Raw genomic sequence first — 24,996 nt, 5'->3', positions numbered from 1 at the left:
GGCTTAGCCTAATGGTTAATCCAGCCCTGAGCATATGGAGGAGGAGCAGGGGATTGCAAAAACAGCTGCTGACCTCCACATTATACAACAAGGACTACAGCAAGCAACCCTGCTGCTCACAATGTATAATATTCTTAATATAGTCACTCTTACATGGCGGTTGCCCCATTCAGACTGACAAGAGCAACTGTTGTAGGTGCAGAATTTAGCTCGCTTGCAAGCCAAGGCCTACACCCACAAGGAGCAGTTGTTTTTTCATTCAGGGAATGGCATAATGTCGAGCGGACAACAGCAGATCTTTATTTAAGGCACAGCTCCTTCAGCAACAAACAGCATAGCAAAAACCCGCCTTCTGTCAGCAGTGACTGGGAGAATAGTTGGAATGCAAAAAAAGGTAAGGTGACAATTTTATTGAACTGAGTTAAGTCAGTGGTGAAATATGCAAGCCTCTGAGTTACACAGAACAACAGATCAAGTGAAATGAAGGCATTCTGCAGTTTGATATTTATTTTCCTTTCTCACCACCACCACCTTTGGAGAGGCAGCTGGAATCTTTTTTGCCAAGCCTGTTAAGATAGGGTTGCCATACGTCAGGAATTTCCTGAACACAGCAATCAGAAACAGTTTCCAGGCAGAAATCGATGAAATATCCGGGGAAATCCAGATGTCTGGTAATCCATGTTGGAAGTCTCAATTATGGCAGATTTCCTTAGAAATAGCTCAAAAAGAGATTTTGCCCAAAACAGCTCACAAAAGCTCCGGATTTTCACTTTTTGAAATATGGCCACCCTAGTTAAGAGCATAAGAGCCCTGCAGGATCATACCCAGAGGCCTATCTAGTCCGGCATCCTATTCTCAAACTGGACCTTAGACAAGCCCCTGACTTCTCAGAGGGGGCTGCCAGGCCTGTCTGTTGCCTCTGCTCAGAGACCAGCAACTTTTGGCCCCTCCTCTCCTTAAACTCTTTCCATTCTGGTTGGTTATTGCAAGAACTCTGTAACTAAGGTCTAGGGCTTGTCGACACTTTGCTGTGCCTAGAAAGCATGGGTCTAAGCAGTTTCCCACCTTTCCCACTCCTTTCCGCTCTTTTGTGACAGATCAGAACAAATGACAATCCAGGGAAAACCCAAATTGCCATTTGCTCCGATTGAGCTCTAAAAAGCAATTTTCCCTAAGGGAAAGCAGGAGGACCAGAGGAAGTGTGGCCAAGTCCCTTGTTGTTGCGTTTGCTGTTTCTCTCTCCTCCTTCTCCTGCCCAACCTCTTTTATTATGGTGACGTGTCCATCTTGCCATAAGACAGTCCTCTATTGAAACAGTCATCTCTCTGAAGGGCCACCTGGTCCAAATCTGGGTTACAGGTTTTTTTTAAAGTCTACAAAGTTAGAAGAGGGACTCTGAAGTTGTCCATCAAGAGCAGCAGACTGAGCAGGCGTATGCAGTCAACTGGTCACAATAGTGAGATGCATAGTGTTTCTATTCAAATTATTACAATTCTTTCTAAACTTGCCATCTGTACATATAAATTTCCAAGCTCCGCACCTGGGCTTTCTTTAAATAAGAAACAAAACACAGACATTGAGGAAATAGGGTTTATTCAATAAAAAAACACACCACTTGCCATTCAGTGTATCACATACTCAAGTGTGTAGCAACTCGCAGGGATTAGGGGAAGAGATACTTTTACATACAAGAGATACTTTTACATTTCATTAGCAGGGTCAGCATGGAAGACCTTGAAAATTGACTCCGTGTTCTTCTACATGTCTACTCAGAAGTTAGCCCAGTTGATTTCAATGGGACTTATTCCTAGTTAAATAGGTATAGGGTTGCAGCTTAATTAAATGGAACTTAATCTGAGTAGACATGCATGAGATTGCATTAATGGAGCTTCTCTGTCTTTTCAGAACCAATTCCACTGAAAAGTCTCTACCCCAGGGCTGCATTTTTATTTTATTTTTTGATGATTTGGTCAAGCAGTTAAAACCCTTTTGATCAGCTAAAGGGTGCCTGCAATTCTTTGGCCAGATTTTTTAAAAATAAAATGCTCAAGTTATTTTTAATACAGTATTACAAACCAAAAAATAACACAACCAGCTGGTGCCATCTTAGAAAAAGCATAGTGTGTTGTCTTGCAAGCAGGAGAAAATGCTTCTGCTAAGATGGGGACTGTTACAGTACATACATGTGTTATCTAAAAAATAAAGTATGTTTATAACCACAGAACTCTTGTTTTTATCCATATCCAGGTATACAGTTTACTCATCTGTTAACCAATTGACTGAAATACATATGGATAATCAGCTAAAATGTCTTAAGTGACAGCTTTAACTATTATTCCTCAGGGTTCAGTGTTGCTTGCTTTCCAAAGCTCTCATCCACCTAAGGCAGATATGAACACTTACCTTTGCCTCATATAGCCCCAAGTAACCTGATGGCCATTCTTGGGGATTTAGTAGTGTAGACATGCCAGAGAACTGGTGCTCCAGCATCCCTAATATGGCAACCTTCCCTGAGCACTGTGACATCATATGATATGATGACATCATTAGGACACATGTGAATGGCAAGGATGTGGGCAGGACCTGCAGGATCAAGACCATGCAAGGTAAGTCTTGCAAGGAACATCACACACCCCATTCCTGGTTTACCAGAAACGGGCAAATCTGTGGATTAATATCTGAATATATCCACAATTTTCTGCATCAAATGGTTGCAGAAAAAGAATTGCTGCTTGAAAATGTGAGTTCTCTCTGAAGGCACATGCAGACGGGCACCAAGATGCTGGTCCACCCCACCCACATATTTTCCCCCCAGCCATTTTGCAACTTTCTTAGAACAAGTTTACAATAGGTTGACCCCAGCCCCTGCTCAGTCTAAGAATAATCAGTTAATCAGTTCTAACAGGAATTCCTCTCTACAGGGGCTGTCAGATTTTGACCTAGTGATGTCATCCATTGTTTCGCAACACCCTTCCCTCTCCCATCTGTTGCCAGATGGAACTGGGATCCTGTTTGGTACAGCAGGCAAAGAAGGTGAGTGGGAGGGTGGACCAGGGACAAATTCTACCGGGAGCAAATCCTGCTAGTCTTTCTATCTCAAGTTATTAAAACAGCAAGTAGTACTGAATCTAAGCAGGAACTGGCAACCCTATCTTCTACCCGCCTTCTGAACAGCCTCGCCCAACATTTTTTCACAGCTATTACTAACTACAAGGCAACCTTTCTCTATTATGACATCAGAAGGAGGATAATATCTCAGTGGATTTTTAACAAAGGCAACCATCACTTATCTCTGTTATATATAATCTTTATTCTACTAAGCCCAAAATTACAATGATTCGTGCTGAAGATTAAAAAAAAGAAGCCTCAGTTGACAGCCCAAGCTACACATTACAGTGACAGACCTTCTGACACCATTCATATATTATGCAACGGTATGATTTAAAGAACCAATAGTCAGGGGGTTTTGAACTTCCCACCCACTATCTATCTGACCATACCTTTTGCAAAAAAGGATCGTTAGAGGTTGGCATCAGGGCCTAGCTGGAGGAGGAAAGGACTCTGGTGGACAGACCACTGGGCAGTAAGAGTGTTTGGCATGAGATAATTCAGCATTTCATGCCTACACATCCATTTGGTCTTATAAACTTCACTTCCAACCTTCAACTTTACATGACTTCTTCTCTATAGAGCTTTTGGCGAATGCTGAAGGTACACCTCTTTACCCTGGCTTTTCACATCTGAGATGTGTGCATAGGACCCAACTCCTAAGTGCCGAGGTCCCTTCCCCCCTCCCAATAAAATATTTGAAGGAATTACTCCCCCCCCCCCAAAAAAAGTTGATGGTCATTGTCATTCAAATTATTTGCGTGCTACAACTTGTGATCATGATTGATACAGGGAGATGCTTACCTACCCCAAACAATATTTTATTCAAGTCGGCACCCCTGAATGCATGTGTTTTCTGGGCCTACACTATTCCTGCACTTATAACCTGTTTTAACTGTTTTTAATTTTCAATTTTGAAACTGCTGTAACCCACCCTGAGACCTGCTGGTGAAGGGCAGGCAATAATAATAATAATAATAATAATAATAATAATAATAATAATAGCAATAATAATATTATGAACGAGTGGGTTTCTTTTAAAGATGTAGGTCTTCTGTCATGGTGTGTAACTTGAGCCTTATATAGTGAGTATATTTTTTTCAAGCTGGTGCCAAACTAATTTTCTGCCAGGAAAGGAGAATATTCTTCTGCTAGATTGATCACACACCCAAAACATGCTGCTTTGTTTCTCTTCGTGACAGGGATGAGGAACCTGTGTCCCTCCAGATGTTGTTCGACTCCAGCTCCCTTTGGCCCTCACCAGTGATGGGAGTTGTGGTCCAGCCACATCTGGAGGGTCACACACAGGCTCCCCATCCTTGCTGAAAGGGAACATTGCCTCCCATGCTCCCTATTAGCCCTGGAAGCCATGCTCCTTGTATTTGCTGGCCATGTCGTTGCGGAACAGCTCCAAGGCCTTCCTCATTGCCGCTTGCGAATCAGCCCCAAAGTCTGCAGAATGTTTTTCAGCAATGACGCCAACAATTATTTCGCAAATGAACTGTGCAGAAAGAATGGGAGGGAAAGAGAAATGTAAAGCTGGCAGCTTTCAAAGAAAGTACGTCTGAAATATCAAAGCAGGGAAGGTTATTTTATACATTTGGGTGGGCTTTTTGGATCTACTTTGGCTTTTTACGAGAAACCCAACATCTACCAACCGAAACCAAGTACAAAAGGAGTGGGAAAGTTCCCTGTCTGAAACTCTGGAGAACACATGGACCAACATTCTCACTCAGTAGAAATCAAGTTCCTATAACCCAATGTTTGTATATACAGAGAGAGCAGAAAAGAACCTCCCATCTCTCTCCTGCTTTAATCCTGGTCAGTCAAGGGCATTATTCCACTACCCCCCATACAGACATACACGGCTGCCTACCTCAAGATACTTGACCGGGATTTTGTGTGTGTTGGCATGGGTCTGTGCCAGGGGTGCAAGTTCTGCCTCGTGGTTCCCTTTCTGCTTTAGGATTTTGCCCAAGGCTGTGAGGACAGTCGTTCCATGCTTCTTGAGCTCTTCTGAACTCTTCATGTCATCCACCGTCTTCAGGTTTTTGAACTTGTCAAAGCGCTCCTGGGTCTCTGGGTGCTTCTGAAACATCCTGAAACCATTGAATTGAATAGCCCAGTAAATGTAGAGTACTGGTAAATGAGTGGCGGTGATTAAACTGACTATCCAAACTGGCTATCCATCAAAGATGCCACCTGTAAGAGAACCCATAGCTACCTGTGTCATTTATGTTCCCTGATATCAGAGTAACTGAGAAATTATGACAGTGTGAAAGTAACCCCTTCATAGGAAAATGGGAGTTTTTGAAATTGGGTATAAGAAAAAAAAAGTAATACAGGGATGCAGAAAAGGGAGGCATGGGGAAGTCGTTGAAATTGGGTATAAGCATAGGAAAATGGGAGTTTCAATCTTCAGAATGTCATTCGAATAACATTGCTGGGAATCTTCTGCAATTTAATGGGGCCACATTCCAAGCTTCGTTGGAAGAGAAATGCTCCAAAGCCCTTAAAAAAACCCTGAAATCATCTCCCTGTTTAAACAACTATTCATATGCCTTTGAAGACAGCCTAAAAACTGAAGCTAGTGAGGAATGCAGCCACATAGCCATATTAATGGGCACTTCTGCACGATGGCATGCAACACCAGTTTTGCAGGATCTACCTATATGTTACCAGGCAGGCCCAATTCAAGGTCCTTAACAACTTGGAACTTAGATATTTCTTGCAGTTCAACAAGCCAAACCCTGAGAACAAATGGGCAGGGGATACATACAGTCCCACTGATGACTGTAGGTGTAGGCCGTCACACAGGGACCCAGAGCAGGGCCTTTTTCCTAGTTGCAGCACAGCTAGGGAACCCTCTGTCTAGAGACTTTGACACAATTGGGATTTTGCCCTATAGCAAATATGCTCTTGTTCCCCAGGCTTTCAGAGGCCATGTTTGCCTTGTCCGTTTTGGTCTTCTTCTTCTTTGGCGATCACTCATAGCCTAGTAAGAATGTCTTATTCCTCTGTTGATTATAATTGTTTTATTGTTGTGGTTTTAAATGGCATTTTAGGATTTGTACTTCTGGTGTTCAGATTAGGCACACAGGAACATTGGAAGCTGCATCATATCGCATCAGGTCCTTGGCCCATCTAATTCAATACCGTCTACACTGACTGGCAGCAGCTCTCCAAGGTTTCAGACATGAGGTTCTCTCAGCTACCTGGAGAGGCCAGGGATTGGGACCTTCTGCATGCAAAGCAGATGTGCCACCACTGAGCTATAGTCTTTGAATAACACATGTAAACCACTTTGAGGTCACCTTGTATCTGGCTGGCCATGATGAGGAACCAGAATGTCATCTAGATGGACTTTTCGCCTAATCCAGCAGGGCTCTTCTTAAGCTTTTATGTCAATATTGCCTCCAATGCCAATGGAACCAGGATCTTTCCTTTAACCCCAGATTTTTGTCACTCGCCCTGCTTAGCTCCATTTCATTACAGGTATTCCAATCATCCAATGCATCTTTGCTAATAATAGTGGAACTTCATCCTCAGGAAATTACTTACAGCTACTTTGTTGGATCCATGGCTTCCTCCTGTTTTGCTTGCACAAAGCTTGCACAGTGGTTAGACTATCCCCAGTTTTTATTGAACATTCATTCTGATTTTTCTATCCTAACGTGGCGTGTTTTCAATTTTTTCTGTTATTCATTCATCCCACATTTTTCAATGCATTTCCTAGCCACAAAAAAATTGTGTTTTCTTTCATTTTTAAAGTGGATATGTTTGTGCTAGGGCCACACAGTCCATTAACTGCAAACATACGTAAATATGCAATATGCACTAGAATCCCTCCTGCAAAATAGTAACTGTCTGGAGGCATCCCATATATCTGGACAATTTTCTGTGCCCTTTTCCAAGAACCTCAATTGGTTTGACATTCAGGAAGTATTAATGCAACTATGGTTCTAATCCTCTTTTATTATGTGTTAATGATTCAGTCAGTAATGTCAATTACAAAAGCAACCTATATCTTATAGCAGTAGAGATCTATTTTAAAAGCTGATAAAAAAAATCAAGGCTGATAGGAATTAAAGCATTCAGATTTATCTACAGAGTTGTCTTTCTCTCTGTTCCACCCACATACTATCAGAAACTGCCACGTTCCTAAGCTGATTCTTAAAAATGCCACTATGCTAACTTCGCAAGAAAGCTGCTTCTCAGATTTCGGTCACCGGCTTCTGCTTACCTGATGATAACTTCTTGCCCATGAGCAGGGAGGTCTGGTTCCACTTTCCCCCAGATGTCTACGACCTTCTGCCATTCCTGATCACTGAGCCCCATAATGTTGCCGCTCAGGAAACAATGGAAAGTGAGCAGTTCAGCTAAATAGATACAAGCAGCCTGTGTGTCCTTCCTCAAATGAATTGCAAGCGGAGAGATCTGTGGGCTTAAGAAGCTGACCTACAGATTGGCACCTGTCATTTGACAGCTCAGGTCTAGGTCACTCTGGTCAATCCCTCCCTCCCTCCCTCCCTCCCTCTCTCTCTCTCTCTTTTGAGTCAGGTGCTATTGTGGCAAGCCCAGAAGATGAAATAATTGCTGTGTCTGGTACTGGGCTGGCATAGATCCCATGCCCAACAGAAAGGGCATCGCCAAGGTTCACTGCCAAGAACTTGTTACTCAGTTTCCATCCTGAGAACACAGGAGATGCCACAATTTTGAGTCGCATATTCGAGGACCAAACAACAGATTGCACAGCGGCACTCGGTAGTGTGCATTTAAATGGTTCCCTCCCATCCCACCGTGCCTTTTCCCATACCTAAATCAGACCCTAAGTTGCTACTAGCGTTATTGTGGCGTGTGGAGCTTACAGATACTTCACACTCACAAACACACACAGAAGGAGCTAATAGCAACATTTGATGAGGAAAATTGTGCATGAATAAATGGGTAAATACCCACTATGTCAGAGCCTTTGCTCAGAGAAAAGCCAGAGATTTGCAGCTACTTTTAATTAAAAATAAAAACTTCAATCACTGGTCCCCTGCCCTCAGAACTACAGTTTCAAGTGTGCCAAGATTGCCCATGTTCTTCAGCAGGCACCCACTTGTCCTTGAGTGCTCTCTCAACAAGGACTGATAGAGCGAGAGTGCCCATCCTGTGTATTTTTGCCAACTGTGCGTCACTGGCCATATTCACACCATACATTTAAAGCACTATGATGCCATTTTAAACAGTCGTGGTTTCCCCTAAAGAATTCTGGGAGCTGTGATTTGTTAAGGCTGCTGAGAATTGTTAGGAGACCCCGATTCCCCTCAAGGAGCTACAAATGCCAGGAGCGGTTTAACAATCAATCCCTTTTTCCAGGGAGCTCTGGGGCCTGTAGCTATGTGAGAGGACATGGGGAAACTCTCAGCGCCCTTAACAAACTACAGCTCCCATAATCCTTTGGGGGAAGGCCATGACTGTTTAAAGTGGTATCGTAGTATTTTAAATGTATGGTGTGAATGTGGAAAACTGTCAGAGGTATAAGACAACGGAAGATCAACCTTGTGTACTTGTTGGCCTAGATCTGCATTCCCGCTCCTGAACCAACACCACAGTTGGCCTCTTGTTTTCTCCGAGGCCAGTTGCCCAGGTGCCTCTGTCATGATTAGCAAGCCTCAGTAGCATGTTCTGCAGTGACTGAGCAACTGCAAAACATTTCCTCTTCCTTAGAAAGGGGTGGGGACACCAGTATTAAATATATTTAAATCAGGCATAGGCAAACTCGGCCCTTCAGTTGTTTTGGGACTACAACTCCCATCATCCCTAGCTAACAGGACCAGTGGTCAGGGATGATGGGAACTGTAGTCTCAAAACATCTGGAGGGCCGAGTTTACCTATGCCTGATTTAAATCATAGAATTGTAGAACTGTAGAGTTGGAAGGGTCTGACCCCCTGCTATACAGGAATCACAGCTAAAGAATCCCTGACAGATCCAATGATTGAAAATGTAATGAATCTATTAGATTGTTCTTGCAATGAAAATCAGATTCAGGATGTAAAACTGAACTGTAGAAAGGATTTTAACTGCTGCGTATATCATATGTGAATATAGAAACTGAAAACCGTAATTCTCTTCTTTGTTTGTCCATGTAACTTAGTTATCTGAAAAAGTTTGTATTTAAAGGACGCATGGGAAGAAAAGTCCCATTAGCCAGGTGGAAATCCTGGATAGGACAGCTTTGTAGCACTACATTGAACACATGCCTAGGGAAAACCTGCATATTAACAAGAATACTGAAGTAACTTATGGTGGCTGGGAAGGGCAGGTCCTGTGGGTACATTCAGAAATTGATGGCAGATGGCTGCATGGCAGAGGAGATATGATCATACTAAGAACGTGAGACGAGCTCTGCTTGATCACAGCAAAGAGTCTCTAGTTCCATTTATGGTGGCCAACCAGGTGCCCATGGGAAGTCCACAAGCAGGATGTGAGGGCAATAGCCCTGAGGGGGACATAAGCTCCAATAAAACAGACACACACCCTGATCATTGGCCACACTGCTTGGGGCTGATGGGAGTTGGAGGCCAACAAAATGCAGAAGGATCATATTATGTTGGACCCAACACAGGGGCCTTGATAACATTTTGTGACCCATGTGGGGCGGGGGATAACCAAACATCAGGGTCAGGAATAAATACTGGTGGCAAGGAAGTTACGTTTTCTTTGGATTTTTGTTCCAGATTTGGCCTGATCTAGATCTACTTTAGATCTACTGATCTAGATCTAGATTACCCGTGAAATTGCAGTAGAAATTATTAGATCGGGGATAAGAAACACATGCTCTCCATACATGGTTGGATTCCAACCACCATCAACTCTAGCCCAGGCTTCTTCAACCTCGGCCCTCCATATGTTTTTGGCCTACAACTCCCATGATCCCTAGCTAGCAGGACCAGTGGTCAGGGATGATGGGAATTGTAGTCTCAAATCATCTGGAAGGCCGAGGCTGAGGATGCCTGCTCTAGCCCATGATCTATGGTCAGGGGCAATGGGAACTGGAGTCTGGAGGGCCACACGTTCCCTGTTGCTACTTTAGAGGTACCCTAAAAACAGTCTTGAAGCTGAATATCCACAGGCTGTTGTCTAATTGCTGCTAATCCCAGTCTTGCATCTGTTGTGCATGATCTACTGCCATCTGGTGGTCCTAAGGGAGAATTGTAGCAAGTGCAGACTCATTTTCGTTCAATGCAAAATTCAGCCTAAAATAATTTATGACGCCAGTGAGCTATGCAAAAAGAATGTTTATGGTTGCACCCTGTGGTGTGAGGAAAGGCTGCAGAGCTAGAATAAGACACTGGAAGCAATACAGTCGTTCTATATCCACCTCTATGAACCAGGAGGATGTAAAGTGCAGAGTAACTATCCAGATTGATGGAAAGTCAGCGAGGGAAGGTAGCAGGTGGGCTAATTAACATCTGATTAACAAGATGCGAATTGCTATTAGCGTTAACATTAATTATCCCTGAGCAAATGTGTACATGTCAAATGAGACTGGGTAGCACAGACCTTCGAGGCAGATTTGTATGCAATAGAAGCTTAAATGTGAAAAGCCCCCTAATATTTCTACCTGGGAGGAATGGTAGGAAAATGGTAGCTATTTTTAGTAGTCCATTATGGCCAGCATAAATTCTTCTAACCATACTGCATCTAGGTAATCTGTTGAGGAACCACAAGCCTTCTCGCTTTCTATTTCTACCACCACCACCCCTCTCATCGCTCTCTCTCCCCCCTCCCTCTCCCCCCCACCCATTGACATTTTCTCTCCCTCCCACCCCACAATCTGAAGCCAATCGTTCAGGGTTAAAATGCTCCCCATCCAGTACCTTTGCGCACACCTCCTCCCTCCCACAAGCCCAGACCAACTCTCCAGGTCTTTTGTGTTAGAATTCCTGCTCCATGATTGCAGTCATGGGATTTTTGTCTATCACATGACGGTGTATATTTTGACTCCACAAAGTGGGAAGTGGCAGAGACAGGATGTTTGTGTTACTGTGTTCCGTGAAGTGGGACTATTGTCCTTTGTTCTTTCTCTTTGCTGTCTGATGCTAGAGAGAGACAGAGCCATGTTGCAGTGCTCCGTTTGTGTGTGTTTACAGTGGTACCTCAGGTTAATACGCTTCAGGTTACAGACGCTTCAGATTACAGACTCCACTAACCCAGAAATAGTACCTTGGGTTAAGAACTTTGCTTCAGGATGAGAACAGAAATCGTGCTCCGGCGGCGGGGCAGCAGCAGGAGGCCCCATTAGCTAAAGTGGTCCTTCAGGTTAAGAACAGTTTCAGGTTAAGAACGGACCTCCGGAACGAGTTAAATACTTAACCCAAGGTACCACTGTATATGTAAATAAAGTAGATTAGCCAAAATGCTGAGTTGCTGAGGTCTGTCATGCGAACTGCAAAGACACTGCGGATCCCTAAGTGTGCCGGTGTCTGTTGGCGTCGATCGCTATGATGTTCGGGCAGAAGAAAGCTTTTGAAGCTCTCAAATGATTGACCAGGAGGGAGGGAACATGCCAGTCGGGCATGTGTCTCTGCCAGGGTCCTACTCAAGTGTAGGAGAAGCTCCTGACATTTTGATCCTTCCACATGTTCTTTGTCAGAACATGAGAAGAGCCTGCTGGATCAGGCCAGTGGCCCATCTGGTCCAGCATCCTGGTCTCACAGTAGCCAACCAGATGCCTGTGTGAAGCCATCAAGCAGGACCCAAGCACAAGAGCCCTCTTCCCCCTCCTGTGGTTCCCAGCAACTGCTACTAAGAAGCATTCGTGCCTCCTTTATATCCCTTTCATTTCTCTTGCGTTGGTTGGGGAGGGGAGAGAGAAGCACGCACACACACAAACCTGAGCACCGCTTGGTGCTCTCCAGCTTAAAAACACAGCAAGCTACTGGAGGAGGCACGGATTGCTCTGCTCTCCCCTTGGCAGCTCCCCTGCTGGCTGCAAAGGAAGAAATGCCCCTCACATTGCACCCAGCGTGGAAACACAGCGGGGCTGCCAGAGCAAAGGCTGATTTCTCGGTCCCTCCTCCTCTTTGCAGCTCACTCTGCTTCTCGGCTGGCCTGAGATGAAGAGAATCCACACACACACACCCAGGACTTCCCCCTGCAGCCAGAGGGGGCACGGAGCCACGTAATAATAATAATAATAATAATAATAATAATAATAATAATAATTTATTATTTATACCCCGCCCATCTGGCTGGGTTTCCCCAGCCACTCTGGGCAGCTTCCAACAAAATATTAAAATACAGTAATGCATCAAACATTAAAAGCTTCCCTAAACAGGGCTGCCTTCAGATGTCTTCTAAAAGTCTGGTAGTTGTTGTTCTCTTTGACATCTGGTGGGAGGGCATTCCACAGGGCAGGTGCTACTGCCGAGAAGGCCCTCTGCCTGGTTCCCTGTAACCTCACTTCTCACAGTGAGGAAACCGCCAGAAGGCCCTCAGCACTGGACATCAGTGTCCGGGCAGAATGATGGGGGTGAAGACGCTCCTTCAGATATACGTTTCATGATTGTGGTATCAGTTGGCCTTCTCCTAAGGCAGGACTGGACAACCTGCTTCTGGCCTGATTTTATGCAACCTTCAGATTCCTTTTATACAGTGTGAGGGGGACATGGAAGCCTGGAGGGGTGGGAGAAGGGAAGTGGGGAAATTGGGAAGGGATGCAAAATGTATGGTGGAATGGAAAGAGGAGGGTAGAATAGCCATCTTCAACTGATCATTTCAGGCCTCTGGTAAAAGATATCCCTCCCCTAGCAAGGGGGAGGGGGAGGAAAGGCGTGACAGAGAGGCTGAGAAGGGGTGTCAGGAAGGGGGGAGAAGAGGGACCATTCCCACTTGTGGTTCTAAGACCTGCCACCCACTGACCTTGGCCCTGTCCACTTCCAGCATTCAGCCCTTGATAGATGCTGGAGGAAAGCAAATACATTTCCTTCTCCTGAACTTCTAGTTAATGCATGTGTTAGTTTAAACAAGCGAGGGCACTGTTTGTGTAGTAATCTTTTTAATATATATATTTTTAATTAGTTTTCCAATATACCCTCAATAATGGCCAAATTATAATTCCCAAATTATTCAAGTATCAAAATGCCAATCAACTTCCAATTAATACATTTTAGTTAAAGTGGCTCCCCGCATGGTGGTTCAGGTGCATTTCCGATCTTATATCACTCCATTCCATAATCTTAATTAATGTCAGTTACATTTCAGTTATAATAATAATTCCTTAGTCAACAGCTACAAAACTAATGATTTCCATTTGTGATGTTACAATATATATATTTCTAAAGCTTCAAGTGAGGAACTGAAACTATTATCTTTATTCTGCCCTACGTGTGAAAACTGTTATGTCCATGGAGATTCCTTCTGTCCATATACAGTGTTGTCTCTTTCACTTCCCAGTTGTTGTGTTCTCCCATCATGGCTTGGGGCAGAACTGAATCTCAAAGTTTCTCAGAGGTCTTATCTCTCCGTCCCTTGCTTCAATGTCTCAGAACAGGCAACAGTCTGCTAGAAACCATTCTGTTTCACTAATAAAACATGTCACAGATCTTCGCCAATTTCTCCTCAGCCTAGGAAAAGGTGCGCAGTTTTCAAATGCACTTACATTTTAATACTCCTTTCCAACTCCCAGAATCTCTGCAGCATTCTTATCACAGCCCCCTAATTCTTTTCCTTCCAGCAAGAGATTTATGTCCCAATTAAACCTTATATTAGATTATATTCTGTCAACAGCACACAAAAATCTTGGTCTCTTTTTCCTCGTCTGTTGTTTTTAAACGGAGCTGAGGGGAATTACTCTGTTTTCCAACATAGTCATACTTGAGCTTCCCCTCCCCCTCCTTTCTTCATTTCAGATCACATGCAGTTTCCATTTTTGCTTGTTAATATCAATATTACTCTAATGTCCCTTCCTCGCTTGTAAATATCTTATATTCTGAAGGGAGTTGCCAAGTCATAAATATATATAAAAGAAGCTTAGAATAAACAAACCGTGGGCTTCCCTCTCCCCAAACAACTCTCATGCCAAAGAAAATCTTATCTCAATTCAAACCTTTTATCCATGTAGCTGGTATATTCTGCAGTATGTTGTTACAACCCTTTTCCATCATGCACCGGTACTTTAAAGCCAATTAAAGATCCAATTAAATAAAGAACCTCTGCTTCTTAATGGTGGCGTAGGAGGGGTTTTGCCAGGTGAAGTACTTTTGCACTCAGCACCTCCCTGCCTCCCACATTCCATTCCATGCTGGAGCAAGAGCCAGGTACCAAGACAAACTGTGAGTGAAGCCCATTCCCCCCATCCCTGGGGGGAATTTGCAAGGATGATTTACCCTCTGACATCCTTGTTTTTCGTTCGCTGATGATCCCCCACTGTGGTGGGCGCTGCCTCCATTAAGGCAGGCAGGACCGGAAGCCCTGGTGTGTAGTAATCTAGCCAGCACATGTCTGTAAGTTAACTATGCTTAAGTTAACTCCACCTCTAAAAAGTTGAGCCATTTTGTTTGCTGTTCTCTCCAGACTAGATTCGTGCTATTTTCTCTCTCCACTCATCCTGTAAATAGTTCCTGCATGAATAAAGCCTTTGAACTCCATAAATCATAAGTGATTATTCCAATCCAATTCACCCAAGCTGCAAGGTCTATCAATAGGTTACTACCAGTACCCCAATGCAATGCAGTCCTTGACAGTAAAACAGGTGTGTACCCCACCCCCACCATATCCTAAAGTCAATGTTTATTTCCTCTTGGCTTGGCCATTCATGCCCCAGACCTTTACAGTGCCATATTCTAGCTTGAGTGGGGCTACAGATAAGCACAGCTGAAACCGCTTCAGCTTTTGCCTCCATACATTCACAACACTTTCTACTCGACCCCCTTTCATTTCTAGACATTTCACTCACTACTAAGAGGCCTGCAGGATCTCTCCCAAGTATCTGGGGGAAAACAGTGTGGCTGGATGCATGCTGCATACAGCCTAAGCACTTGTCTGATCAGCCAGAATACGTTTCGGAACAAAGAGGTGTATTATATAAGCAGCTTACTGCATTTCTCATTGTTCCCACTCACATATGGAAATTACTCACAGAGTCATGACATACACATTTACTGTACTGTAATTACAAGTCTGGCAATTTGCTCTGTAAGAAAAATTAGCACACCAGTGATAATTTGGCCGAACTGGATTCTTTTCATTTTGGATATGTCATCATTTTCTCTCCTTTTTTCTTTTGAATGGGGCTCTCCCACGCACACATGCGCAATCGCCCTCCCTTGCACACGTCATCTTGGGATTATCTTCTTGACTCTTGCTGTGGTTTTTGTGCTCAAGGTTTAAACAGAAACATTCATAAGGAGATTATTTCTCCCCGCAGGTTGCTTAAATGAGCAAGTTTGTCTCCGTGGGAATCCTTCCATCCTGCAACCTAGCATGTTGTGCTAAATCAGAGGTAGCCAACGTGGAACCCTCTTCTGCCAGTTTCAGGACTACAAGTCCCACAAAGCCCAGTTCATTGGCAATGTTGGCTGGGGCTGATAGGAATGGGGTTCAATAATCACATTGGCTACCCTTGCGCTAAATGCACAGCATTCAACTATGTCCGTTTCCTTGCCTCTTTAACTATAGTTGCAGGACCCCCACAGATATAAAATGCACAAGGAAGGCTGAACCCTTTGCTCCCCAGGTGTGATCTTTATAACATTGTGTCACCACCACTCCCTGTGTTGCATTTAGCTTTGTCGAGGAGAGTCCCCATTGGTGTTAACTGAAGTGTATTTTTCCAAGCCTCATTGCTGCTCCGGGGACCTGTCTTTATCATCTTGGAAGGGGGAGGTTCTTAACCCTCCTCACCCTTGGGTTGCGATCCCAGTAAAAACCACGCTCATTGGAGCATACATGACTGCCCTTTCCATATTATCCTACAACATCCCATGAGATGGATTGGGCAGAGGGTGGGTGTCTGTCCCAAGATCGTCAGTGAACTTCATGGATGAAGAGGGGATTTTAATCTGGGTCTCCATAGTTCTCGAATGACACTCTAACCACTACACCACACTGCCTCTATTTGCTGGTAGTCACAAGAACTGCCATATGTGCAGGCTATATGGTAGCTACCTCCCCCTTTTACTGCAGGATTGCTATTTAGGGGTGGGGGAGAAATTTAATTCCATTCACATTTCAAGGTGAACTTGCCTGATTTTAAACTTACCTGATTTGCACTTTCGGAAATACTATGTGAACTGAAAACCCTTTCAAATATTTGCACTCAGGCGAATTTTGCAATGCAGTTCTCTAGCCAAGTAACGTGTACAACAATGCATATAACTAAAAAGTATGCATATATTAGTGAAGATAACATACAAATATCCATTATACCAAGGAAATTGTTTTGTGTCATGTGCATATATTAGGGGAAATCACATACAAAAATGTGTGTACTAGGATAAATTCACACTAAATGCTGTTGAACTTTCATAAGGCTATTTTTAAAATAAATAAATAATAAAAGTGTGAAAATGTGGAGAACCAAACTCAAGATTCAAAGAATGACAGATTCGACCCTACGGGTATTAAGGAGGCTGTTACTGGCAGCCTAGTTGTATTTTTCAAACCTACTGTGTCTTCCTATGCCTGAGAGGCCTCTGATGACACTCAGTTGTCTGCTGTTTGTGCAAACTGCAAATGTCAATATTCTCATCTACTTATTAACCAGGAACACACCTCCTCCACCTACTGCTAGACTGCTCTGCGCATCAGTTTAGCAGAAGTCACCCAGGCAAATCAAAAAGGTAAGCCCAAGAGGGTTGTCTGGGTCCCGTTCTGTTGATCTTGCCAACTAACAGCCAGCAAACAGATTTGGTGTTGCCTTGACAGGAGGGTTTTCCATGGGGAGAAAAGCTACAGAGAACAGGGGTCCTAACCAGGTCTACACAGAAGTAAGTCCATTGCTCAGCTGGAGAAATGCATTGCAGCATTTGGATAAGGGCCAATTTCAGATAGCTGCATTTTGGTTTGCATACTGTTTCAGAAAATGTGAATACCTTTATGGAAACTGGATCAAATTTCTGCTCCATCCCTAGTCTTAAGCCTTTCATCTAGTTCCTCCATAACCTTAGGATTTATTCGTCTTAGGATGCCTATGCACCACCATCACAGTTAAAACTTATTTTTTCCCCCGTTTGTCTGCTATCCCTCCACTGTTGGAGACAGTGTACCTCTGAATAGCAGCTGCTGGGAGCCACAAGGTGGCGAGAGAGTGCTCTTGTGCTCAGGTCCTTACCACAAGCATCCCGTTGGCCACTGTGAGACCAGGACGTTGGACTCGATGGGCTCCTGGCCTGATCCAGCAGGACTTCTCTTGTGTTCCTACGCCTCACAGATACAGCTTGAGTGTGAGGAATCTCCAGGTTCAGATGTGTGCAAAGAATGCAGAGACCAGGCTAAAACTGAATTCAGTAATTCAATTACAGTGGTACCTCAGGTTACAGACGCTTCAGGTTACAGACTCTGCTAACCCAGAAATAGTACCTTGGGTTAAGAACTTTGCTTCAGGATGAGAACAGAAATTGTGCTCTGGTGGCACAGCAGCAGTGGGAGGCCCCATTAGCTAAAGTGGTGCTTCAGGTTAAGAACAGTTTCAGGTTAAGAACGGACCTCCAGAACGAATTCTTAAACCGAGGTACCACTGTACATTTAAAAATGGTTGGAACTGTAACGATGACAATTCAGCTATTGCTGAGATTTCGAAATGATCTGCCTTCGTTGTCATTTTCTACATTCTTTTTTGCCCTTCCCAGGCTTGAAAAATACCAAAGCCGAGAGGTTTTCGTCACAAGATTCCTCCAAGAATGACCTCTGAAGGATGTCGGATTTATGAAGGTAGGTATCTTGGGGGGGGGGTTAGCTCAGGGGCGGTAGAGCAGATACTTTGGGTGCAGAAGGGCTCAAATTCAATCCCTGGCATTTTCTTTAAAGGATGAAGTGATGGCAAAGAGCTCTCTCTGCTGTCAGTCAGAGCAGGTAATACTGGGCTGGACAGGCAAATAGACTGACATGGTGTACAGAATCTTCCTATGTTTGTCTTTCTGCTGGGGTTCTGATTATTTTCTTTGCCTAGACTGGGAGGGTGTGAATGTTCACAACCTTCTGGGGCCAGAGAGATTGAGTCGCCCCACCCTGTCACACTGATCCTGTTTGACTCATGTCAAAGGCAGCAGGGTTTCACAAACATTCCTCTGTTGCAAACAAGCCATTTGTGCAGAGAGTATGAGGAAGAGTCAGTTATTAGTAGTACAAGTGGGCACTGCAATGAAATGTTGCAGTGTGATGTTCTCCTGATCAGAATTGCAGCTACAGAATGAAGGGGCCTGTCAGTTTTGATTCCCTCATTTTCTCCATTTTCCAGTCTCCTCATTTCTGCAGCAATATGTGATTATTTTCTTTTAAAAATATATATATTCATGAAAATTCACCAGCTTTTTATTGTGAATTTCTCCTAATAAACCTATTTTTGTATGCAGTTGTGACTAATGTACACGTTATGTTTTTATATCTGTGGGAAGTCACCCAGAGTGCCTGGGTCAACCCAGTCAGATGGGCAAGGTACAGATATGAGGATGATTATTATTACAAGCAATTTTCCCCAATGTAAATAATTTTCACTAATACATTAACTTCCATGCAGACTTTCTCCCAATATATGCATGTCTGTAAGCATTGTTTGGCTGGAAAACTGCTTTGCAAAATTCAGAGAAATGCAAATTTTGTAGGATGGCTGTGTTTTGATTCCCATATTGCTTCTGGAAGAGTGAATTAGGTAGGTTTGCCTTTAAATGCAAACTGAATCAAAGTTATCCCCCATCTCTAATTGCAGCTGGCTAGTCCTACCCTCTCTCAGGGGAAGGCCTTGCTGTTCTCCCACACCCTTCAGTTAGAATCTATTGGGGGCTTCAGTCTTTGCACCCAACTTCCCCTTGCTGTGCTTCATGTGGATTGGGAACGGTTTCAGCCACTATGTTTTCTGCTGATTTTATTTGTGTGCTTTTTTTGCAGAGCCTTTTGTTCTGTGATTTATTTTTTATTATTTTTATCGTATAGTTCCTCCTAGACTTTGTAAGTTGCAATGTGGTTGTGATGACCCTCTGCATAATGAGGGCTTTGGCTATTCCTTTTTGTCCTCATTTAGAAGATGCAGGGACGCGGGTGGCGCTGTGGGTTAAACCACAGAGCCTAGGACTTGCCAATCAGAAGGTCGGTGGTTCAAATCCCTGTGATGGGGTGAGCTCCCGTTGCTTGGTTCCTGCTCCTGCCAACCTAGCAGTTCAAAAGCACCTCAAAGTGCAAGTAGATAAATAGGTACCACTCTGGCAGGAAGGTAAACGGCGTTTCCGTGCGCTGCTCTGGTTCGCCAGAAGTGGCTTAGTCATGCTGGCCACATGACCCGGAAGCTGTACGCTGGCTCCCTCAGCCAATAAAGCGAGATGAGCGCCACAACCCCAGAGTCGGTCACAACTGGACCTAATGGTCAGGGGTCCCTTTACCTTTACCTTAGAAGATGCTGAGTGCGACAACCACACCATGGGAAGCGCAGAACTTTGGCCGGACAGACTAGATTATGAAGAGCTGCAAAATCTCCTTGATGAAGGTGAAGACTGCAAGGAGAACGTGGCCGAACTTGAGAGGTAACCCATCAATAGCATATATGCTTGCCACTCTCAGCATTGTTTGGTGTGTTAATCATTGGCCATGATTGCAAAAGCATTTAACAGGGGTGTTTTTCCTTGAAAAAGCATTTAGCAGATTTAACTACACAAGCAGATAACACCACATGGCTACTCCCAGTCATAAAGTGAAAAGAAACTGTTAACGTCATTAGGCAGCAAACAATCAGAGTAATAAAAACGTCTACTTTACAGACTTGTCAGCAGCTACTCTGGGTAGGGAGACACTTTTAGAAAATAGCATGAAATGGAGGCAAACATCTCCACCCTCCACTTTATAGGGTGGCTGTGTGTCCTATTTCACAGTCCTCCATCAGAATGGCTGTCAGATGGCAGTCCTCTGTGTGACAAAGATGCAAGTTCCTTATTCGTTGTGTATATTGCTCCTGTGCTGGAATCTCTTGGCAACTGTTATACTGCCATATGATCTGGCACATTCGTGCACATGCTTCTTCTCCAAAGACTAGGGCAGGGATGGGCAACCTGGGGCCCTCCAGGCACCGTCAGACTACAGCACTTGTCATCCTTAACTGTTGGTCATGCTGGTTGATGGGAGCTGGAACTGAACAACTGAAGGGCCCCACGTTCCTCATCTATGGTGCAATGAATTCGAAATGTGGGCAGCAAGGGGAAGTGACTTCAGCAGTGGCAGGACAAGGATGCTAGATAAACTGCTAAAATGCAGACATTGGCAGTACATCCTAGAAGAATTCCGTGAAGGGCGGTTTGGCTCAGAGGCTCAGAGGCTCAATCCAGATGAAACCTATTTGAGGGTCTTATCTGAAGTTACATGCTCAGCCTTGGTCATTATTGGGCTTTGGTCTTTATGGGATGTTTCTGTGCATGTGACTCATTTTGTTGTGGAATCCTGGCCTACTTCATTCATTCAGTTAATTCCCCACTTCTTTCAGTTTGGTCCAAATTAACTCAAAAGGGAACTCAACAAAAAGCTGCCCAGCTGAGCTTTGGAGAGTGGCGTTTAATTCTCCGTGGTATCCAGGGCCTAGCAAGCTACTTTTAGGTTTGTGTTCTTTACCTTCTGATGGCTTCCTCCCATTTGGGTCTTGAACCACTTTCCTATCCCCACTTTAGAGAGGATTACAGGATTAATTTCAGCTCAATTAATCTCTTAAGAACCAAGTGCTTACACAAATACGTGCAGAGCAAGGAGGTGGAATAACTCAGAAGTGTGGCATTTTAAAAGTTGTTTTTTTAAAAGTTACAACAATCCTTATTTGGGTTTTACACTATTTCAGGAAGACCAAGATCATCAAAATGCCTGCTTTGCGGGGACTGCCTCTTCTGCAGCATAACAAAGCATTTCTTCATGTATTCCACGAATGTCGTCAGCTGAGTGACTCTGACATTCCTTTGAACTGATAACTATTCTGCCAGGCATATAACTCCCTGCTAATATCCCAGAATGCACTCTGTTTACTCTTGGAAGCGCCCTGGGACATCCAAACTTAGCTGTATATTTTGATAAGTGTGATCCACCTGCACAATCTCTCCCAGTAACAGAACAAGTTGGGAGAGGGGACAGATTGTCTTAGCAGTCTTTGTAGAAAGGGACAGTTGACTAGGGTAATACTGGTGTCTAAAAGAGGCATAACAACAGCAATTACTGCTATTTTTAAGCATCCTATGTGAAGAATTTCCGGCCCGCAGACCATAGTTTGCCGACCCTTGCTTTACAGAGTTGTAATGAGAATAAAATTGTGTGCGAGTGCACTGTGTATAAGAGACTAAGATGGCCTGCTGGATCAGGCCAAGGGACCATCTATCTGATAGTCCATCATCCTGTTCTCACAGTGGCCTTATGGGACACTTATGGGAAGTCTGCAAGCAGGATCCAAGCACAGTAGCACTCTCCCCCCTGGGGTTCCCAGCAACTGCTATTCAGAAGCCTACTGCCATGTACATGTCACCTTGGCCACCTTGTGAGAAAAGCAGAACACATGGCAATAGAATAAGTAACAATAAATATTTACCCAAAAGGAAAATGTCACGCAGACACACATACCTGCAAAGGAGGACGAGAAAATGGGACATTTTGATTCCCCTGCAAAGAGCCACCAAATAGCCCCATTGAAGACACCGAGAATGTTCTGTGGTTCAGGGGAAACCCCAGTAAAGATGGGGAAATTGGAACTGCTCTGCTTGGAGGGAAGAGCTTAATAGATGCCCTGCCCTCCTTTTAAGAGGTAAGATACACTGAAATATTTTGTTGCAGGTCCCACCTAGAATAGGGATGTGGGTGGCGCTGTGGGTTAAACCACTGAGCCTAGGACTTGCCGATCAGAAGGTCGGCGGTTCGAATCCCCACAACAGGGTGAGCTCCCGTTGCTCAGTCCCTGCTCCTGCCAACCTAGCAGTTTGAAAGCACGTCAAAGTGCAAGTAGATAAATAGATACCACTCTGGCGGGAAGGTAAACGGCGTTTCCGTGCGCTGCTCTGGTTTGCCAGAAGCAGCTTAGTCATGCTGGCCACATAACCTGGAAACTGTATGCCGGCTCCCTCAGCCAGTAAAGTGAGATGAGCGCCGCAACCCCAGAGTCGGTCATGACTGGACCTCATGGTCAGGGGCCCCTTTACCTTTACCCACCTAGAATACTTCTAAATTCACATAGTAGAACACAGGTTCCTTCCTTCCTTCCTCCCTTCCTCTCTCTCTGTCTCTCTCTACACACACACACACACACACACCACCTACCCTCACCAATGTTTCCTCAGATGCATCCATGTTTTCCAAACAAGTTTGTGTGCCACTTAGGGCAGACTATTGCTTTAGAAAATATATAAAAGTCTATATTGTATAATATTCCCACATATGGGAGAAAACCCCATTTTTTGTAGGACTGCCCTGAAAGAGCATTTCTCAGAAAAGAAATGGTTGAGTAGTTTTTAGAGTTCTCCATGTTTCCATGAGGTCATTACATTCCTATCCTTCTTGCAAGGAAAGCTTTGCTATGGAGACACCAGGCTTTTTTGTGGAAAAACAAAAACAAAAAACAGCAGGTGCTTGCAATATGCATTTTTATGATTGCAGCTGTTCTCCAGAGTAATGAACGCTTACCTTACTAAAGAAGTTAAACACAACCATTTCTTGCACTGCCTTTCTTGTATAATCTCAACCACATTTGCAAAGTTCCAGCAAACACGCCTTGGTGGGTGAGGGGGGAAAATTATGACCCTAGACTTCAGTTTTGCCTTCAGTAAATCAACAAAGCCTCACCAATCTGTGTGGGGATGTTCATAAATTATTATGGAGTGAGCATCTCTCTTTTCAAAAGAGCGGCAGCTGGAAAAAGAACCATCAATTGTTCCTGAGGCTTTAAAAGAGAGAAAAGCTTAATTCTACAAGCAATTACCCTTCACTTGATGAAGCACATGTGTAATTTATACTTGGATACTCATAGAAAGCGAACATCAGAAATGACATTTATTTAGCTATTTATCTGTAACTACTTTTCTATGGCAAAGCAGTAGCAGAGCTTGATATTTTTCATTGGCATCAGATTTGCGACTCTGACATTCCTTTTATTTGACAGTGGTCATCATCTTACTCTTGCAAGCAGCATGGGGCATCCACACTCAGATGTGTATTTTGATAGGGCTTGCCTGGCTCTATAATCAATTCAAAAAACAAAAATGATGCAATGAGGTGTGGTGTTGTCCACCTGATCTGGAGCTCTTGCAAAACAAACCCACTTCCCCCCAATATCAGACTTCTGTGATATGGAAAGTGATTGGAAAAGGCACTGGAAAGTGTGGGATAACCCTTGATTTGATGCATAATGTATTGTCCCTACAAACAAATCCAAACAAATGCTCATTAAATGGGCAGCAGCATCTAATCTCTGCAAACAAATCAGACTGAATGCTCATTAAGCAGGCCATCCAGAAGTAACTTCAGACAGACTTGTGCAAAAGCAGCCCTCCTAAAAATCAAAAGGTGTGTGTGTGTGTGTGTGTGTTTAAAATGTGTTACTTTAATTTTTGACAGAATGGAAGAAGATGTGCCTTGGGAAGAAAGAGACAGTGAATATTTTGCCCGATTTCTGAATGAATTCCCTACCCAGAGAGAAGAGATTGAAAAGTGTATCAGATGCCTTTGGGAAATGGCCGATGACATTGACCAGACCCATAAGAAGTGTACTATTGCCAGCATTGCTGCCAACTCTACCAGTGCCTCCTCTGGCCTCTTGACCATCTTGGGACTCACCTTGGCCCCCATCACAGCAGGTGGGAGTTTGATCTTGACAGCCACTGGGATCGGTTTAGGGGCAGTGGCAACAGCGACTGGCCTTTCTGCCAGCTTATATGAGAGCGTGAATAATTCACAGGAAAGGAAAAAAGCTCAAGAACTGGTGAATGAATGTGAGAAAAGTCTAAGAAAGGCAATGCATCCTGATTTCTGCTTTGGATCGCCCCCAAATAGCGGGGCTGTGGGGGAAAACATGAAACAACTTGTCTCCAATGTTGCCGGTCAAGTTCCTGACCTGTATAAGGCTGTGAAGGGAATCAGAATGAATGTAAAGGCATTGAAGCAAGTCCGAGCCAATCCTGGCTTGAAGGATTTAGCAAAGCGAGTCACTGCTGCAGGTAGCAGATCCCGGGGTACAATCCGAGGGGCCAAGCATGCCAGAAAGGTCTTTGCGGGAACCACCCTTGCCATGAGCAAAGGGGCCAGGCTGCTGAGTGCTGCATCAACTGGGGTGTTTCTCCTCTTCGATGCCTATGGCATTGTTCAGGATGCTAAACATTTGACTGAGGGAGCCAAGGCAGAAACGGCCGCAGAGATAAGAAAGAAAGCTAGCAAACTGGAAGAAGAACTTCGTCATATTGACAGGCTCTATGAGGAAATGAAAGGCCTTGTGTGCGAATCAGAGTGAGCAAAGAAACAGACGGCATGTGCGTGAACTAGGCAATTCTCTATTAGTCTGTATTTGGTTGTGGTAAATATGTGGAATCGTTTCTGACTTTTATAGCTTGCAGCTATCTACTTCACATTTCTTCAAGAAACTCTGGCCCAATACAGATGCCCATTTTGCCATGTGTCAACATTTTCTACCATAGATCTGCATGGTTGCTTGAATTAATGAAAGCATGTTTTGTGTGCGA

General features: G+C 44.0%; 2 protein-coding genes across 8 annotated transcripts; one reads left to right on the top strand and one right to left on the bottom strand.

Moving 5' to 3' along the window:
* The first annotated feature begins 245 nt into the window (after positions 1-245).
* On the top strand, positions 246-24,996 carry LOC128421927 (apolipoprotein L2-like). 7 transcript variants are annotated; one of them, XM_053405266.1, is made up of 5 exons: positions 2,123-2,606; positions 16,866-16,941; positions 17,950-18,031; positions 19,704-19,833; positions 23,879-24,996. In XM_053405266.1, exons 3-5 carry the CDS (start codon positions 18,001-18,003, stop codon positions 24,765-24,767), a joined length of 1,050 nt encoding a protein of 349 aa, XP_053261241.1. In that variant the 5' UTR covers positions 2,123-2,606; positions 16,866-16,941; positions 17,950-18,000; the 3' UTR covers positions 24,768-24,996. The 7 variants fall into 7 exon arrangements, with proteins under 7 accessions (XP_053261245.1, XP_053261244.1, XP_053261239.1 ...); XM_053405269.1 differs by lacking the exons at positions 2,123-2,606; positions 16,866-16,941 and adding an exon at positions 248-394 and having other exon boundaries at positions 19,707-19,833; XM_053405264.1 differs by lacking the exons at positions 2,123-2,606; positions 16,866-16,941 and adding an exon at positions 251-394.
* MB (myoglobin) lies at positions 1,577-7,582 on the bottom strand. The gene is made up of 3 exons (XM_053405272.1): positions 7,352-7,582; positions 4,985-5,207; positions 1,577-4,609 (listed from the first exon to the last, which is right to left on the bottom strand). The coding sequence occupies exons 1-3, from the start codon at positions 7,444-7,446 to the stop codon at positions 4,463-4,465; spliced, it is 465 nt and encodes a 154-aa protein (XP_053261247.1). The 5' UTR covers positions 7,447-7,582; the 3' UTR covers positions 1,577-4,462.

Source organism: Podarcis raffonei, chromosome 10 (genome assembly GCF_027172205.1).
Source record: "Podarcis raffonei isolate rPodRaf1 chromosome 10, rPodRaf1.pri, whole genome shotgun sequence".
In the NCBI taxonomy this organism is placed as follows: Eukaryota; Metazoa; Chordata; class Lepidosauria; order Squamata; family Lacertidae; genus Podarcis; species Podarcis raffonei.
The sequence above is the reverse complement of the archived record's forward strand: the minus strand, read 5'-3'. Positions and strand labels throughout refer to the sequence as shown.